The sequence below is a fragment of the Plutella xylostella genome, chromosome 29 (assembly GCF_932276165.1).
Source record: "Plutella xylostella chromosome 29, ilPluXylo3.1, whole genome shotgun sequence".
Classification (NCBI taxonomy): Eukaryota; Metazoa; Arthropoda; class Insecta; order Lepidoptera; family Plutellidae; genus Plutella; species Plutella xylostella.
In genome coordinates this window covers 5129919-5148501 of record NC_064009.1, presented here as the reverse complement: position 1 = coordinate 5148501, position 18583 = coordinate 5129919, and the positions used below count along the sequence as shown (strand labels likewise).

The following is an 18583-nucleotide window of genomic DNA, read 5'->3' as shown; positions in this document are numbered from 1 at the left end:
AATTTGTTGCTGAATTAATTACTTTGGAAAACTTTATTATCATAAAATTTTCTGCCAAAAGTTAATAATTTGTGGCTTCAATTAAATATTGAGATGAGAATTTAATTACTTACAGGGATTGATTTTACTAGACACACCTGCATTGTTTACTTTACAGATTAAGTTGAATTTTGCGGTTTTTTTAATAAACTCATATTTACTAAAATAAAACAAAAGAATGACTGAACATGGTAACTCTTATTAGGATATCGCTATATAATGGGTTAAAGAATGTGACAAATTATGTTTCCATTAAGACTAAAACCATTATGCATGGACTGTTAACGCTAGAAGAACGCAGAACAGTGCTTGATATGTGCTTGCTGTATGACATCGTGCGAGGATTACTAGACTGTCCTGAGCTGGTAGGTAGCGTGGGATACCGAGTACCAGGCCGTCGCACCCGTCATACGCCTTTGTTTCACGTTCCATCTTGCTCCACTAATTATGCTGCTAATTCTGTACTCAACCGAATAACACAGACTTTCAACAAGAGATTCGGAAATATTGATATTTTTAACTGTTCTAAAATGTGTTTTAAAAAACAAATTATAGATATACTCACAAACAGATAATATCTATCCTACCCCTATCATTACCAATTCTAATTTAATGTATTAATTATACCTATATATTTATATGTATGTATTTGATAGTAAATTTTTACTTATCGTAAGTACTTATGTATGTATTGTAATTATGTATTATCTATTTAATATTTTTTATAACAGTAATTTATATATACAACTTATATTTATTAGTATAATTAGTCTTAATTCCTATTTGTTACCCTATCCTTCTTCCCAAACACTACTCTGAGAAGCTAATCAATTTTACTTGATGAATGATGGTTTTTTTGCCTTACAAACAAGACTTTAATTTTAACTTTAATTACGTAAGTACTATACTCACATCATTATGCAGTTAGTTGGACCTATTTAGTTAAACCTATTTAGTTACATTTAAGTTATCTAATTGATAAGATTATAGTTATGTTACTTATATATACCTAAGTTTTTTAAGCCTTTTTTGTGATCTGTCCCGATCTCGATATAGAATTTACTATAGTAATCTTACTGTGAATCCTATTATTAGCCTTACTGTTTTGTTTGTACTTAGCATTAATTTTTACAATGTAACGCTGTTGGATTTTCAATAAAAACTAAAATAAAAAAAAAAAAAAAAAATTATTTAGGGGCGTTACACGAGCTAACTATCATCGCCGCCACCCCCAATACACACCAAAACAACCGTGAAAATCTCAACAGAAAATCTGAAAGGCCACCACTGATGAATGAATCCGAGGCAGCTAACAAGAGAGCCGTCAGGGCCAGGTGCGTGTCCGCTGATTTCAATCAATATTGACCCGCGCCCGCGGCCAGATCAAACCACTGAGCCACTTGGCAGGATTCGGTAGCTGGAATTGTATTTTACCGATGTTTTTGCGGTTTATTTTTTGCTTAAATTTATTAACACTGTGTCAGTTCTTGTTTCAGTCTTGGGTTACGTTTAGGTGCTATCCAGCCCTCTTATTCGAGAGGCTATTGGTTTAAACTCTGGCTCACTTGGGAGTCACCTCTAACTATTCCTTCAGGCATTACATCCATGAGCTTTTATGCATGGATGTATAAGGAAAGTTTTGGCCCGTTTAACATTTTTCGGTTTTAATTGTCACCGGCTTTCAAGTTAGAGAATAGAGGGGCTGGACGGGGACCGGCTGTATTCAAACAGTTCGAATGAAACCCGGGCAGTGAACGGATCTCGAATCACGTGGCTGTAGTTTTTAATCAACGTCTGTCAACCACGTCACGCTCCCTTTACATCCGCGTACATTCAGAAACCTACGGCCGGGCACCGCCGGCCAATCTGCTTCACAAACGTGGAATTCAGGTGCACTGCACGGGCTTTCTTTGTTGGACCGCCTTTGTTCTCTCATACATGATTAATGAATGATTTTATATAGGTACCTACTCGGTATTAAATTTAATACGATCCTGTAAATTTAAATGTAGATGTAATAAAATTATTCGTCCGTGTGCAGTACAATGCCCATTATGCGAATCATAAGTACCTGTTTGTTTTAACGAATACAATATCAAATGTATATTAACAAATAATCCCTACGCGCTTCCGAAAATCGGAAATAATAATATTACTTCCGTAATATTTCAGAGAATTCCGCTTCATATAATAATATTTGTATTCACAAACATATTGGGAGTGATTTGATGAAATGAAATGAAATGTGGTGACAAAATAAACAATGATGAGCGTATTCCTCTATTACATACATATTTATATGAGTATTTTTCACAATACGCTGAAAATTGCGTCTGAACGTAAAGGAAAAGATGGCGTAATGAAAATTCATTGTTATCATACTCACCTACTGCACCTGATGCTTCGAAGATGAGGGAGGTAACGAAGATTGATTATGATTCACGAGGCTTCATATAATAATAACAAAAAGCATCCGACGTAACTTAAATTATCTTCTACTTTTCCTCATGCAGGGCGGCGATGCTGATTCAATCATTGTGATTGCGAAACAAAGTAATGAAGAAGTACTTACCTTATATTTGAAATAAAATATGTAACAATATTTATTGATGCGATCTACTAAGTGTTTTATTCATATATTTTCTTTTTACTCCTTATTTTCTTTTTAGGGCTGCATGTTATGACCAAACGTCATTGTATATTTATTTCATAGTTCTGTAGGCATGCGTTTTGCCATTTTTTTAAACTAAAAGGACAGGAGACTTTTGTGCTGACCACAATTCGATCTTCTGACCCGTTCGGGTTTTCGACGTTAAAAGTAATCTTTAATTCGGATACCAAAATCCATAAAACACACAGAAAAATACATTAAAATAAAACTTCTAACTACAAAATAATAGCTGAATACTAAACTAAAAAGTCGTTCATATAATATGCACTTAGGCTGTTTTTAACAGTGTGCGAGATTCCTCACGCATTCATACGAATATACACGCGCGACGCGGGTAAATGGCGACCATCCCGCGTGTGTGATGAAATCCGCATGCTGTTAAGAACAGCCTTATACAGGGTGTTTGTCAACTCACTCGTAAGCCTCGACGAGCTGCGGCGGCGGCTCGGCGTTGGGCTGCGGCGGCGCGGGCGGCGTGGCCGACACGCACAGCTCGCGCACCGCCGACAGTACCTCGAACGGGAGCGTCTTGGCCGACACCGTGCACACTGCGGGGAAATAATTTTGTTACTCTTTGTACAGACTAAACGTCACAACACACATATAAACTCGGAAAGGGATCGTAACCGTATCAACTGGAGCCGTTCAGTGTTCTTTATATGAAACTCCCTATAGCAACGCACACTAATGGGAATCGTCACGTTATCGCCTCGCTTCGGGACAAGCTCAGGTGAAAGTCGATACGGTGGCGATCCCTTTACGTTACGCTGTACTTTTCTACCACAAGACTTTCGGCGCTAGTCATTGAAAAATTAAAGGCGTGTGGTTCGGAATTGGCCCCCTGGTCATTCAAAGAGATTTGTAATTTTGGTACCTATGCCGATATTTTTACCTATGCATTGCATCACTTGCACCTTAATTAACTTATTGCGGCCAAAAAAAGGGTCATTTTTAAATACATAAACAAATCATTAGAAGGAAATGCAGTAAATAAAGCAACAAGGACATATTTTACCAAAAAAAGCTCGCACGCAAATTTCGCACAAAAGCTTTTTGTAGAACGAAAAGGGCAGTACAGAAATCTCTTGGGGGTCTTACGGCTACAAAGTTAAACGCGTGTTTAATAGCGCTTGTCAAAACGTAGGCCGCTTTATCATGGGACGTAAATTTAATTTAAAGCGATATAAGAAAAGTGTCTAAATTAATGCGAAGTGCTTAAACTTTTTGTAAATACTGAGCTTTGGACTTTAAGAAAGAGAGATTTTATCGAATCTTTCAGTTTTCATAACATAGTTGATGAGTGCTACATTATTACGGGCTACGCGCTACGCTGGTGCTACGCCACTTGCTACGGGCTACTACGCCGGCCTACCGAGCGCCTACGAACATGATTATTATGGCCTACGCACACCAGGGACGGCATGGCAAGAGATTTTCATTTTTACTAATGGACATTCAACCGTAATGTAACAGCTGTGGCAATGAAAAATCGCTTTCAATGCCATGGCTTCATTTTGAAGTATAGAAATTCTTGCCCCTAACACGGTACCTGTAACGTAATCCTTGCCGTTGCCCAGCTCGTCGTAGAACTCCTCCTCGGCCACGCCGCACCAGCCCTCCGCCACCCAGTGCTCCACGCACTGCTTCACGTCCTCCGACACCTGGCACGGGGAAATGGGATTCATGTACTCTATACAAGTATTCTGTGTATCATGGCTTACGAACATAGAACAACGCTTCCTCCTTACTCAATGCTTACAACAGTCGCGCGCATAAGATACTATTTATGATATGTAGTACTATATGATATTATCGACATCAGAAAGAAATGTAACTGAAATGTAAAACTCTTTTTCTATTTACAACCACAACACACATATTATTATACACATATAAGCATCATATTACACTTATTATGTTAATAATAATGCTAACGCATGTTTTACTTTACAAATATTTTACGTGTAAAGTTAGTACTTATTTTTTCGTTTTATTTAAAGTAAATACCAACTACAAATATGCGGGATCGAGACTTATATCGAGACTTCCTGTCTGAGGCTCGTCCCAGCACTTGATTATACATAGATTTAATAAACCTTTATTGTTAACGAAATGAACATTTTTTTACTGACATCCTAGTTACACATATAATTGAGAACATTTTTACTATCCCTTTTACCGAGTGATGAACTTTAATGAAACATAAAATAACAGTAATAAACGTTATTACTGCTCTAAGTATAATAAATTATGAGTTATTGCCTCGCAGCCCTAATGACTGTGCGGTCGATAGTCCTTCAATTACTGGAGACTTATACATATGGACGCGCAGCATACTACATTCTCACCACGACCATAGACTAGCCACGACTAATGATGAGCAGTAAACCCTTGCTTAAGTGGCCACAAACATCAAAGACACGTAATTCAATTAATTATGTTAGATATATACTATCTATCAACAGAAGGAATCAGTAATACATTTTGAATACGTGAACTGATTTTGAGGAATCATCCCAGGCATACGTGTATTGCCATGCACAATCTAAACTTATGTAACCTCTTTTTACGATACCTGAAAGTAGGAAAGAAATATAGATGAAGGTCGTAACAACTTACCATTTTGTCGAGGTGGTTGAAGACAATGCTGAAGTATGGAACATTGTTGGTCCTACAAAAAATAAGTTATGAGTAATAAACATCACGGCCCCTGCTTTTCTGAACTCATAAATTCTCAGAAATATCATTTCCATCGAGGAAAATTATTAAATTACTTGAGAAACTTAAGTTGATTTGATTTGATAAGAGTTATTACTCGTGGAAGATTAATTTCAACTTAATCTTTTCTTCAAACATTTCCTTTACGGATGTAATAAATTATCACTGAGGCAAATAAACTCCATAATGTACTAATAATAATCGGGGAATCGGGTACAGTGACCTGCATTAAAACCTGCCCTTGTGTTTAGATACAACAAACACACTTATTCGTTTGTACGTAGGTTAGATTTCCCCGATGGTAGGTACCTACGGTACGGTACGGTACGGTGTATGAAGGTCCAACATTCACCATATCGTCTTAACTTACGTTTCGAACAGCGGGTGATAGTACGTGAGTCCTTGCTGCAAGTCAATCTGCACCAGCGTGATGAGGTTCACGAGGTCTTCTCCCCGCTCCGACTCCGTGTCCTGCGCGCATAGCGCCTCGTACCACTCCGCCGTGCCTTTGCGAAGCGCACCCGCTATCTCACTCCTGGACGGACCACAGACAGAATAAATAACTTACAAAATGAATACAGCTTTAAAAGTATTTAACAAAGTTCAGGGAACATAAAGTAATGCTTTGTTGCGCTGGAGACCTATTGTTAAGACTTTGTCAAAGAAATGGTTGGAAAGAAACGTGAAACAGTTTTCTACAGAATTTCGAATAGTTTTGTTCAGTAGATGTACCCACATAAGCAGCTTAAAGCTTCGAAAGATTGTACTGTGTAAAGCACCTTCAAGTAGTTTCTTCAATAGATCCTACACACCATGTTATGTTATGAACTAAATGAATATCTTCACTTTATCGACATCCAGACAGCAGATGCCTTTAACGAGTGTTAAAGAGTTATTTCTCATAACTTTACCAAGAAAGCAATCTTGCCGTCGTAGTATCTAGACATATCCTAGTATTATAGGACTACAATCAGGTAAAAGATAGGCGACGCACTATTTGCTGCACTCTCTCCTGTGAGGCTTCTTAGCAGATTTTTAATCAGATTAATAGTATTAGAACTTCTATTCTTAAATACCTCTCAATAATACTTACTAATAATTTAGTAAGCAACAACCTTTTTACATAATCGTTACAACTACTAGAGCTACACTGAACGAGATCGAGAGCTCCAGCAACAGTGTAAACACACCGTCATCCCACAAAGACAAGGATCGTGACCGGCAGCCGACGTCGGGAATCAATGATGATAGCGGGTGAATATTTGGAGCGCTAAATTTGTCAGTTTTCATCGGGAGAATCTACTTATTTTTTCGAATTTTGAGGCTATATTTGTATGGTACATGTAAAATGAAATTCTCTATCAAGGCCTATTTACAGTTTTACAACGATTCATATAAAATTAAAAAAATGTATGACCAGATAACACTCAAATCCCATTTATATGGCGCGTCCAAACTCCAATTTCGTATACATTTTAGTTCATAAGTCTTACAATGTTCGCTTTGAAAACATTAAAATATAAATCCTTTATATTTCAATATATACTCGTGAAGTCCTTAATATTCATTGTCCTCTAAATATAATACAATAAAAGTTATTAAGCTTTTCAAAACGTCCGCACCATAAAAACTAATTTGTCTGGCCGTGTCTTTTCACGAACGCCACCATTGAAGGGTTGAATATTTTTGAACTTGCGTTCGAGTTCAATCAGGTCAGTCCACCGCCCGTCTGCCGGCAGAGTGCACCGTCCGCGTGCGATTTGTGACGACGATAAATTGTGATAGCAAGCAGATAATCTGGACTTTGTACGGTAAGTGTCCTAATTTATATGTCCTGCCCTACATGCTTGCTGATGATACTTCTGTTTCGTTACTTAACCACATACGTGATCACACTGTATTCTACCCTTTTCCATAACAAGGTAGATGATTAAGTTCACAATTTAATTAATAATTTATTGTTTTTATGTAAAAACTCATTTATCTGCCACTCATTTGTCTGTTTTTATCTGGTACATAATGCCAGATGAATTTGTTGATGCCAGACCAATTATAATTAAAGACTTATGTCTACGCTAGGCTGGTTTGGACACGTACTCAGGCGTACTGAAAACGTCCCAAAGGAAGCACTGACATGGCATCTCGAAGGCGGTACAGGTAAGCAGGACACGGAAAAGGTGCACCAGACGGCGTTGGTGCTGTACTAAAACGCACTGCTGATCGAGCTGTATCTCAAGGTAAAGATATTAAAACTATAACTGATTTTATGGAAGTACTAGAACAAAACATAAAAAACATTATACTGAAAAGAGTATCTGAGTATGATGTTAATGAAAAAGACTTACTTTTTCCCCAAGAAGTAAAATGCTTCCCGGGCTGTATGAAAATGCATCAAATTATTTGGAACAAGAATTCTGATGTACTGGCTGTCAGAAAACAGAGTTGCACACAAAAGGAATGTCTGTACACACCAGTAATGTGTAAGCATAATAAGCATCTTGGATACTATCGCATGGATACCACTAAACAGAAAGAAGTTGATGTAACGCCATTAAGTGAAGCACGAAATGTAGAAGTGGGAGCATCTTTTTGGACAGGGAAAGTGCAAAATAGAAAACTAGACGAAGAGAATAAAACAACTAAAAAAAACCGAGGTATTATGAAAGAACGAACAATCACGAAAGTTGATGCTAATAGCCCACAAATAATCAGAGGTCGATGGAATGTACTCAGAAATATGCGATTACCATATGGAAAAAATAAAAATTCATCCACGACAGAAACAATAGAAGCGCAAAGTGCAAAAACCACAGGAAATCTCACGGATAATTATGATATCGGGGAAGACCATGTTAGTGTTGACCTCCAAAACATAAAATCTTATTGGCTTGATGACGATGACTCTGACCATGATTTAAATATTTTTACATAATGTTTCTGCATCGTGAATCCCTGTCGTCATCCCTGCACTTTCTCATCTCTTAAGATTGTTATTTATTTTGTTAAGACCAATGAAAGTTCCTATTCGTACATTCCCATGTTTGCTATTTTTTATATTAACATGCTGCTTACAATAACAGTCTCTTAAATATATTTGCTGTTACCAAGAAATAAATACAGGGTGTTGCAAAATTGGTATACTAAGCCGAAACCTACATGTGCAGCATGGTATATCTAAGCCTGAAACTGAAATCAGAATTTGGAAATTCGCGAAAAATTAATAATTTTTTTCACGAATTTTGAAATTCTGATTACAGTTTCGGGCTTAGATATACCATGCTGCACATGTAGGTTTCGGCTTAGTATACCCTTTTTGCAACACCTTGTATATTTAAGAGACTGTTTTAGATTGATAGACATAGAACAACGCGGACTCGGTCGTACTCAATGTTGATAGATAATCACTTACCTTCTTCGCTTTAGATTCTTCGAGTATTACATTCGATATTTATTCATGCAAAATTAAGATAATAATACAAATTAAATAAAATCAAATTAAAACTACGAAAAATAAGTCAAAACACAAAACATAAACATTAATATTAAGCTAAGTCACAAAAATAATTAAAACAAATGTCAACAATGGTCTAAATAATTTAAAAATATAAATAAATGTCATTTTTTTATGTAATTCCTACACTACCAATCCGACTCGGGCCATATCCGACCCAAAAGTCCCCAAGACGCTTGCAGCGTTTCCACGCTGAACCGCCAAGGAGATCCTCTGCATGAGATATGCCCCAGAGCGGAAGTCAAGACCACGGTTCCTCAAGCGGCGTCCTATTTCCTTTACAAAGGCCTTGCCCTGTACTCCCCACACACCCGTGGTCTCCAGAGCAAGTGGGGCAAAAATATAACTGCTCAAAAGCGGACCGTACTTTTGGCACTTCAATCTCGCAGCCTCTTCTGCAGCTGCGCCAGGAGTCAGTGAAGTGGAAGCCACGTGAGGCAGACAGCGGCCCCTCTCCCAGGGAATCATTATGAGACCATCAGGGCGCTTACCATCTGTCCTACTAAGACCCTGTGGCTCCAAAACACTCGGGATGTTCGCGGCTATGAGTGCTCTCTTAACAATGTCGTTAATAGAGCAATGGCGAGAAAGTCTACCCGCACTACGAACGCAATGTAACCCATGCCGACCTCTAGCATCCACCTGCGCGCCGCAAACACAACGATGAGGATGACAAACGTTGCAACCCAGACGCAACGCAACCGCCACGCGCAGAGAGTCGTCATCCATGAGGGTCCCCAACTGCGGCGAAGGCAAGGCATGAAGCCATATGCCTGACTCAGGCTGGGTAACGGCTCGCAAACGCGCAAGTTCTACACCTGATTGGCTGCTCAATAAATAATCAATTGCGTTGTTGCATAATACCTCATCCCAACTCCGCTGAGACTGCGGTGTCTCGGGGAGATCGCTCCCAGGACAACGAGCCTGCCACAACTCCAATGCCTCCTCTGCGAAGGGAATACTAAATCCGTCACCATGAATAGTTAAAATGCGAGTGACGAGGTCTAGTACCCGAAACGATGAGGACAGAAATGCTGGCAGCTCGGTGTCCTGCAAACGACGGATCCCCAACCCACCGTGTCTAATAGGTAACGATGCCTGGGACCACTGAGAAGATGTCATTTCAATGTTCAGAACAGTCTCCGACAAATCTTTCAAAATGGCATCATACCCAGCGGTTTCTTGTCTGTATAACCACACAGGTGCCGTCCGCAAGGTGTACGTCATTCTGGGCATGGACAGACAACTACGTAGTATCGTCAACGCAACGTGGGCTGAAAGTTGGCTTAAGTGACATTTAGTCGCTCGCAAAGCTCTCATTTTAGAAGCAAGCACCTCAGGAATGCCTTCGGCAAAAATTGGCGCACCCAGAAGCAAGAAATTACTTCTGTCCAAAATCTTGAGGCCTGGTACTACCGATTCCACCTGTGACAAAATCTCCTGAGATGCCAGACCAGAGCACGAGTATAACTCACACTTTTGGGCATTTACTTCCAGACCCATTCTCCTGAAGCCCTCTGCTAGTGAGCGTAAGTCCTCAGACACAACTTCAGGTCTACCCCCGATGGTGCCGTCGTCCAAATACCACACGTTAAGAGGAGAGCGAAGCGCGACAATCACGTCCTGAATTGCCAAGCTAAAAAGAAGTGGTCCCAAAGGATCTCCTTGCTGCACTCCTACCCGAGACTCCATCAAGCTATCACCAAAGAATAAATTACTCGGTCTCGAATAGCATTGATGAAGAAACGGATAAAGAGAAGGTATTTTTCTAGAACCTTAGACAAAACCGTGTCCCGCTCAACGGTATTGAACGCGTTGCGGATATCCACCTTAACAATTACATCATCCGAATTGCCTCTGGATAATGCAAAAGATCTAGTGGCATGGATTGCAGCTTCACATCCCTAAGGAACACCGAAACCCAACTGCCGAGGCTGCAAATAGGACGACATCCCCTCCCTGACCGCCCGACATCCCAGTTTAGCCACTAGACGCCGGATAACATTACCAACGGCAATAGGTCGGATGCCCCCGTCTTTTTTCTTCAGGGCGAATAAAGATGCACCGTATAGATAGGGACAAAACATTTTTTTACATTTGTTTTTAATTTCCAATGGGTTGAGAAGATTAAATTTGATTGAGTGACGTTGAGTTTGTGTGAAAAGACTGAGTATTGTAAAGAATTTAATTTACCTCGAAACGATTAAATATTGTGTTATTTTTAAGAGCATGTTACCTAACTATCTCATATTATTTTTAATTATCCTAACTGATTTATTTTAAAAAATGCTGGTTGTGTTTAAAATAATGTTAGAAGATCTGTATTTGATTTTATGTTTAAAAACATTTTTTACTTAACTTGATTGAATAAACATTTTTTGAATTAGACTTTATTTATTACGACGTAATGAATAATTTATAATTGATCTGGCCGAGCCTAATTTATATGTCTGCATGTTCTCATTGTTCTGGCTTATTCCTCATTCGTTTGGCAGGCTCATTAATTCACTTACCGTATCTCACAAACTACTCGTCAAAACATGAGGCAAATCACATTATATAGGTAATCTTCGATTTCCCTAAGCACGAGTTTACAGCAAAAGGGCTAGAGTTCAATTTTGAAAAATGCCAGGTAAATGAGGCAAAAACACTCGTTTTCAAATATTCACCCTAGCTCACTCCGCACTGTTGACTCACTCGTCGCAACATACCGCTTACTGCTACATCTTAGGATGTAACCCTGTATTGTATCTGTTTTGTGTAGGCTCGATTAGTAGGTATTTGGAATAAAATGTGAGTTTCAATAATTTCATACCATTTCAACTATACTGCAACTATACTCGTAAGTAGGTATATAAGTCCTTTTTTGTGTTTATTATTTTGAGTACATCCGCAAGTATTGACTGGTGTTCTGATGGATCAACTTCAAAAGGATTTTCTGTTAACTTAGTTTTATTTTATAATTTTCCATTACTTGGATAAAAACATTGTGACTCACATCACGTTCCGAGCCGAGCCTCGGTCGTCGTAGCCGTAATACCTGGATCTTTTAAGTACGTTTAAGCTCCGCTTTTATACACATAAAACATGTTGTTTTAAATTTAATACACATAGATGCGAGTAAGAGGGGCACATTTCATACATTTAAAAGTAACTATTATTCAACGCTAACAAGGCATACGAATGTATTTAATATTAAATATCAAACCAACCTCAAATGTAATATTATAGTGCTACTGAATATCGTCGCAGTCGTAGAACAGTGACGGATCTGATTTTTTTCGATTTTCGGATTATTGCAGATTCTTCTTTAAAATTTCATTATTTACCTATACAACAAAAGTTTTTTTTTAATCTTTTATAATAAGCGAAATACAGAGTCGAACACTGACGGTTTTGATTTTTTCGCGTAGAACATGGGCGTTTGTGCCGTCCCGTCCATGTTCCGCGGTGATCCTCGCCCCCCGCGACCCGCTGCCGCGCGACGGTTTGTTTGTTCTGTCAGTGTTCTCTGTAGGAGCACATGGAACACGTAATGAGTACTTAAAATGTTTTTTTGCTATAATTATTATTTAAAAAGTTCTGTTTTCCAAGTAAATATTTTTTTAATACTTCTCCCATAGAACAAAGACGGTCTCTTAAATCCGTCGTTATTCTTGGAACTTTGTTTAAAAAAAATAAAAGCCCTAGTTTTCGCTAAAATCATTGAGAAGTTAGTAATAATTAGGTACGGTGTATTAAAAAAACAATATTGTTTGTTTGTTAAATTTAGTGACGGTATTTCAAATACGACTATGTTCTTTGTCCTAACTATTGGTGTTTTGTATATACCGTCATTGTTCTATGGATAAGTGGTAGACGTGTGTAGATAACCGTCGTTATTCTTTGGAATTATTTTAGGAAACGTCGTTGTTCTTTCATAATATCACGTATTTTCAATGGAAAATAAATAAATTTATGATTTTTCAGTATATTTTTGCTAATTTATTATGTTTTTAAAACTATATGCTAAAAAACAATGTAAAATTATGTACTTAAGTACTTTTGTTGTTCATCAACTCTACTGCCAGAGGCAGGTGACGATGGGAGCACGGTACCATGCGGGTAGGTTTGGAATTATGTTTTTCCAGCCATTTGCATGAGTTACCAAACATACAAACCAAGTCAGCCGTAGAATCCACATCAAACATTAAATTTCTGTATTAACAGCTACCGTTACATCAACTGCAAAGGAAAAGTCCTAGCATCAACCGAATGCTGGTGATTGTCAAACAGCTGAGGATAATGACCATCGCGAAGCAGTTTGAGAGGATCCTTACATGGCTACGGATAAGATGACAGCAATTTCCTTCATTGACAGACCACAATCAGTAAATTCTCTAGTTCTAGGGTGAATGGCATCGCGGGGGAGTCAACGTGATCGGACAGCAGTGAATTTACTGTTTGCGGGCAGTAAATAATTAAGGAAATTGGTATCATCTTATCCGTAGCTATGTAAGGATCATCTTGAACTGCTTGGGGATGATAATTATCCTCAGCTGTTTCACAATCACCAGCATTCGATTGATACTGGGGCTTTTCCTCTTAAAAATAGGTGAGCCCACTTTATTCACGTATTCATTTCAGTAAAAATTCCCCGCAAATTCTATAATTCTCACATTATACTTACTTCTCCATAATCCGACCTCGGAAACTATAGACCCGTTAGCTTGACATCACACATGTATAAATAATTCACAATCACATCCGTTTTCTGCTGAACTAACATCAACCACCAGAACAAGCCGGTTTCCGACCTAGTTATTGTACCGCGAACCCTCTATACACGCTCAATCAGATTATTGAAAAGTTCACACACCACTTTACCATGTATTTATTGACTATACAAAAGGTTTCGACAGTATCTACCATCAAGCAATACTTTCCGCCCTTAACACCACAAAATTCATCCAACCTACATCGAACTCGTTGGTACTATAAACAGCTCAGCCAACGTGAAATTGGAAAAACCTGGTACTGGTCCAACGTTTCCGATTGAAAAGGGTGTCATACAAGGCGACCCTCGCTGTACACGCTTTACAATTTTCCTCAAAGAGGTCTTCAAGAAGTTGACACAGTCCTGGGAGGACAAGGGCATCAATTTTGGAAGTAAAAAATAGTCAAACCTCGGCTTTGCGGACGATATTTCCCTATTCTCCCACTCAACGACCGAGCTCCAACAAATGTTGCGAGAGCTATCCACGGCAAGCCTTTAAGTTGGACTAAACCTTGAACGGTGAACCGTTCGAAGACAACAGACCTGACAGCACGAAACGTAGGGTTGAGGTAGATAGGTAGGAAATACAATATGTCAATGAGTAATTTATTTGGGCGAGATAGCGTCCTTTTTCGTGGGTGCTAAGACCGCCAAACTGAAGTGAGACTGGGCGGCGCACGTCTGTCGTATGCAGCCGAATAGGTAGGGTAAAAATGCTACCAAATGGGTAGCCGATAACGGCCGCCGGCACAGGGGCAGACCCAGAAGAAGATAACGGGATGACCTAGACGTGTTTAGTAGGAACTGGAATGAGGAGGCCATGAACAGGGATAGCTGGAAGACCCAGGAAGAGACCTTTGCCCAGCAAAAGGTCACAAATGTCACAATTGAGTTGGGAAACTCCGTCACATATTCTCCTCGGCCATCCCTGATCAGAGAAGAAGACTTTTATCATTAGAGCCTGAAGACAAAAGTCTTCTTCAACCAGTGCATCTTGCTAGTGATGACGTATGGGGCAGATAGGTGGGTAGTACTGGTCCACCGATTTAAAGTCGCTCAGCGTGCTATGCTTGGGGTTTCTCTGATGGATCGTATCAGAAATGAGGGTATCCGTCAGAGGACTAAGGTTACCGACATATCTGTCAAAATGTGCAAGCTGAAGTGGCAGTGGGCTGGCTATATCTGCCGAAGAACCAATAACCGTTGGGGTCGACGAATTCTCGAGTCACAAATAAGGACAACCGTAGGCTGGTAGCCAGTAGTGGCTGGATGAGGAAGCTCGAGGACCGAGTGTTGTGGAGCTCATTGGGAGAGGCCTATGTTTAGCATTGGATGATTATTGGCTGATGCTTGGACACAATGGGGTCTTCAAAAAACATTTTATAAAATAATTGTATTTGGTAAAAAAACATAGGACCTAAACAACAAATAATATAGCGCAATCAGCACCCTCCTAAATAGGTTATTTAAAGATCCGTCTTTGAATTTTTCCATATATTCCCTAAAACAACGACGAAAAGTATAATACGCCATTAGATACGCAATAAAAGTCCGTAAAAAAACGACGTATCATATAATGCGACATAGTAGGATACATAGAACAATGACCTATCTGATTTTTCAGGAAACCTAGACTTATTACAGACTAATTATACAGGCTATATTGCAAAAGTCCATTCGTATAATAATGTGACCAAATTTCAAATGAATCGCTTCAGCCGTTTTCATTTTATCGAACAAAACGTTGTTTAAAAACTTTAACTGGCTCTCCTGTAAAGTTGCTGTTTTGCAGATCCGTCATTGTTCTAGGACTGCGACGATATATTACATAACAAATTCATCGAACAATTATCGTCATATTTCTCCTGAGCTTTGAACATATGGTGTCATCAACAATGTGTAATTGGATACACATATAAGCTAAAGTAATTTTACTATGTATAGTTGTTCACATAGTACCTACCTTACTAGTCTCAGATTACTAGTACTGATGTAAATATGTGTCTACATATGAGTCTCAATTAAGTATAAAACTTAAAGATGGGTCTACGCTAGACGAACCGAGCACGAGCGGAGCCATTCAGGTTTCGTCGTTCACGGTGTCAAGTGCGGACGTACAACGAACCTACAACGATCACTGTCCTCGAACGCAAAGCAAACGAACCCTTTGTGTTCGTCAAAAAACCGACAACAGGCGGAACGCAGCCGAGCACGAACGAAATGTTCGCAGCGCGCTCGTTCGAGGCTTGTCGGTCGGTCCACACTATACGAATTGTGTTCGGCTCGTGCTCGGTTCGTCTAGCGTAGACCCACCTTAACAAATAACCTTAAGATTTTTCATACTAAGAAGCTTCCTGCATACTAAGTTACAAACATATTATAATCTTACAAACTTTCGCGTTAATAATATTAGTACTATTAGTGTGTATTCCTTCATAATAACTGGACTGACCCCATTTTTTTTCTTGAGACCCGAAAGTTGATTTGAAAGAGATTACTCAAATTGATAAAGATGCGGTTTGTACTCACATTAATAAAGTTAAAATTTGTTAGCTGTGTTATTTTAGACTATAACTCTATACTGTAAATATTAGACAATAATCCTGTGGTTGGGTTATACGAGTATAAGAGAGTACCTACGGTAATTGGTACTTAAAGGTTGATAAATTTTAAATAATGGTAGGAAAGGTAAGGGTAAAATTGAAGAACCTGTTCAAATACGCATATGCTCCATTCTCTCCTGTATTAAACCTGATTTAAGATTCGGGTAATATAGATATTCAACAAATAGAGCAGCATGTATGTATATGTAGTATATATGTAGATATAGTTAATTAAAAATACGTTGACGTAGCGCCGCGCACTATCGGAATTTCAGCCTCGCTGGACGCTGTTCATTAAATATTTAATTAAATCCGAGTATCTATCACCGGAATTCGGCGAATTCTATTATTATTTTTGAGGATTTTCATATTTTTTTATCATTTGGTTGGATTTTTATATATTTGTAAATCCAAGTTAATAAATAAATACAAATAGATGTAGGTATACCCAATATTTATCATTCACCATATAAATAAATGTCATTTTACTTAGATAAGACTTCAAAGAATTTCTACTTTCATTAGAACTCACCTGATCTCCTTGCTGAAAGGGCAGCATCGCCAAAACGCTTTCATTTGAGAAAGCTGGCTCAGACATCGCAGAAGGTACTCCAATCTGAAAAAAATACCTGGCTTAGCGGTATCATATTTTACAAACACAAGGTACGATTTACATAAATTATACGTATTCATCATGGAAAAAAACGTCTTTAAATTACGAGTACTGCTGGCCATATGAAATTACGTACATACGGGTCTGTTACAACGATTAAAACGTTGACTTTGTAATTTGGTCCTTTACAACCTAATGTCTGAAAATCACCGAGGCAAAGTAAGTAACTATGTATTCCGACGATATGCCACTGTTATTGTTACTTATTTCATTGAACTTGTTCCCAAACCAACTTAGGATTAACCTTTACGAAACAAGAAAAGTACATTTCCAAGTTTTATCGTGAGAATAGGCTGCTAAGCCTTCAGGTACCAATACAAACTGTTACCTTCCTTCCAAACTGTATGTAAGTGTGTTTGTGTCACGTCCCGCCCCTGTTCGGCTAACACTAGGACATCGGGCTGCTAATAAATTGTGTCTAGACAACAAATGTCTCCACTTTATTGCCTAACTGTAACAACCGGGTTAGGCATCTTCTTTACTTTCTAAAACGTTGTTTTTTGTTTAAATACTTGAGTACTGCTAGCTTCTTGAATTGTTTATGCATTTTCATTGAGGGATACGTTAGTTATGGGTAAGATAATTTATTATTTTGCAAAACCGGTACTTCAATGAATTGTATAGAATGACCACATGATTCACGCCTTTTTGACCTACGTATTTAGGTAGGACACCCTGTGTAGTTTAAGAAATGTGCCATGTTTGAAACATGAGAAACAAACATAATTTTGCGGTATGTATAATATTTTCCTCTTTTACCTAATCTGAAAGTTGAAAAGTATATTTCCGTGTGGAAACGCGCAAATTTCCGTATACTAAGCCGAAAGAGGGTGACTCTAGGGGTGATTCTGAGTCACTTTTGTTCTACGACTTTTTAATTCGCGCTTCAGTACATATACCATATTTGTAACAATCTATATAAGTCACAAGTTATACAAATAAAGTTTAGAGAAAATTACAAACAGGTCAGACAAATTATAAATATTACTTAATTATGTTTTCTGTTTTCTACTTTGAATACCTCTATGTTTTACAAAAGCTTTGTCGAACAAACATTCACTCTGTACTATTGTTGTGTTGTAACAAGTAATAAACGCTATTTGTTTTCTTCATCCCACTGTAATGTTGAACAGAGAATACATCGACAAAGGGAACCAGGAGTTGAATTACTGACGTTCAGAAAAAACAAGATAAATACTAATGTGGAAACCTGGGTGGAAAAGACAAAAGAAGTATTTTTCAACGGAATTTTTAGTATTTCTGCTTTTCTCTTCTCTTATTAAAACTATTTATGTCCGTATGTTCTATAGATCTATATTTGAATCTGAAATATTCGTCAGACCTAATTAAATTCGGATTAATACGTAGGTACCTAAATGTATGTATATCGATGAATTCATCCCACACGCTATTTGATATAAATTTGTATTCACGATTTTGCCTACTACATATTATTTTTATGATGGCTATTCATCAGATCCCTATATTGAGAAAAAAAAAATTTATACCTATTCACTTGTACAATTTCAACTCCTACCTATGGTGTGGGGAGCGTACACCAATACTCGTAAGTCGCCCGAATTACGGAAAGAAAAGGCTTAACATTACATAA

At 38.3% G+C, this 18583-nt stretch overlaps 1 protein-coding gene across 1 annotated transcript in view; it reads right to left on the bottom strand.

Annotated features, from left to right (window-relative positions):
• LOC105393488 (BAI1-associated protein 3) overlaps positions 1–18583 on the bottom strand; it is an 86707-nt gene that overhangs the window by 24904 nt on the left and 43220 nt on the right. The window contains exons 12-16 of the mRNA XM_048631517.1: positions 16831–16914; positions 5799–5963; positions 5330–5381; positions 4260–4371; positions 3126–3258 (exon numbers count right to left, since the gene is read on the bottom strand). Of these exons, the coding sequence (XP_048487474.1) occupies positions 3126–3258; positions 4260–4371; positions 5330–5381; positions 5799–5963; positions 16831–16914 (546 nt within the window). The remainder of the gene's footprint in view (positions 1–3125; positions 3259–4259; positions 4372–5329; positions 5382–5798; positions 5964–16830; positions 16915–18583) is intronic.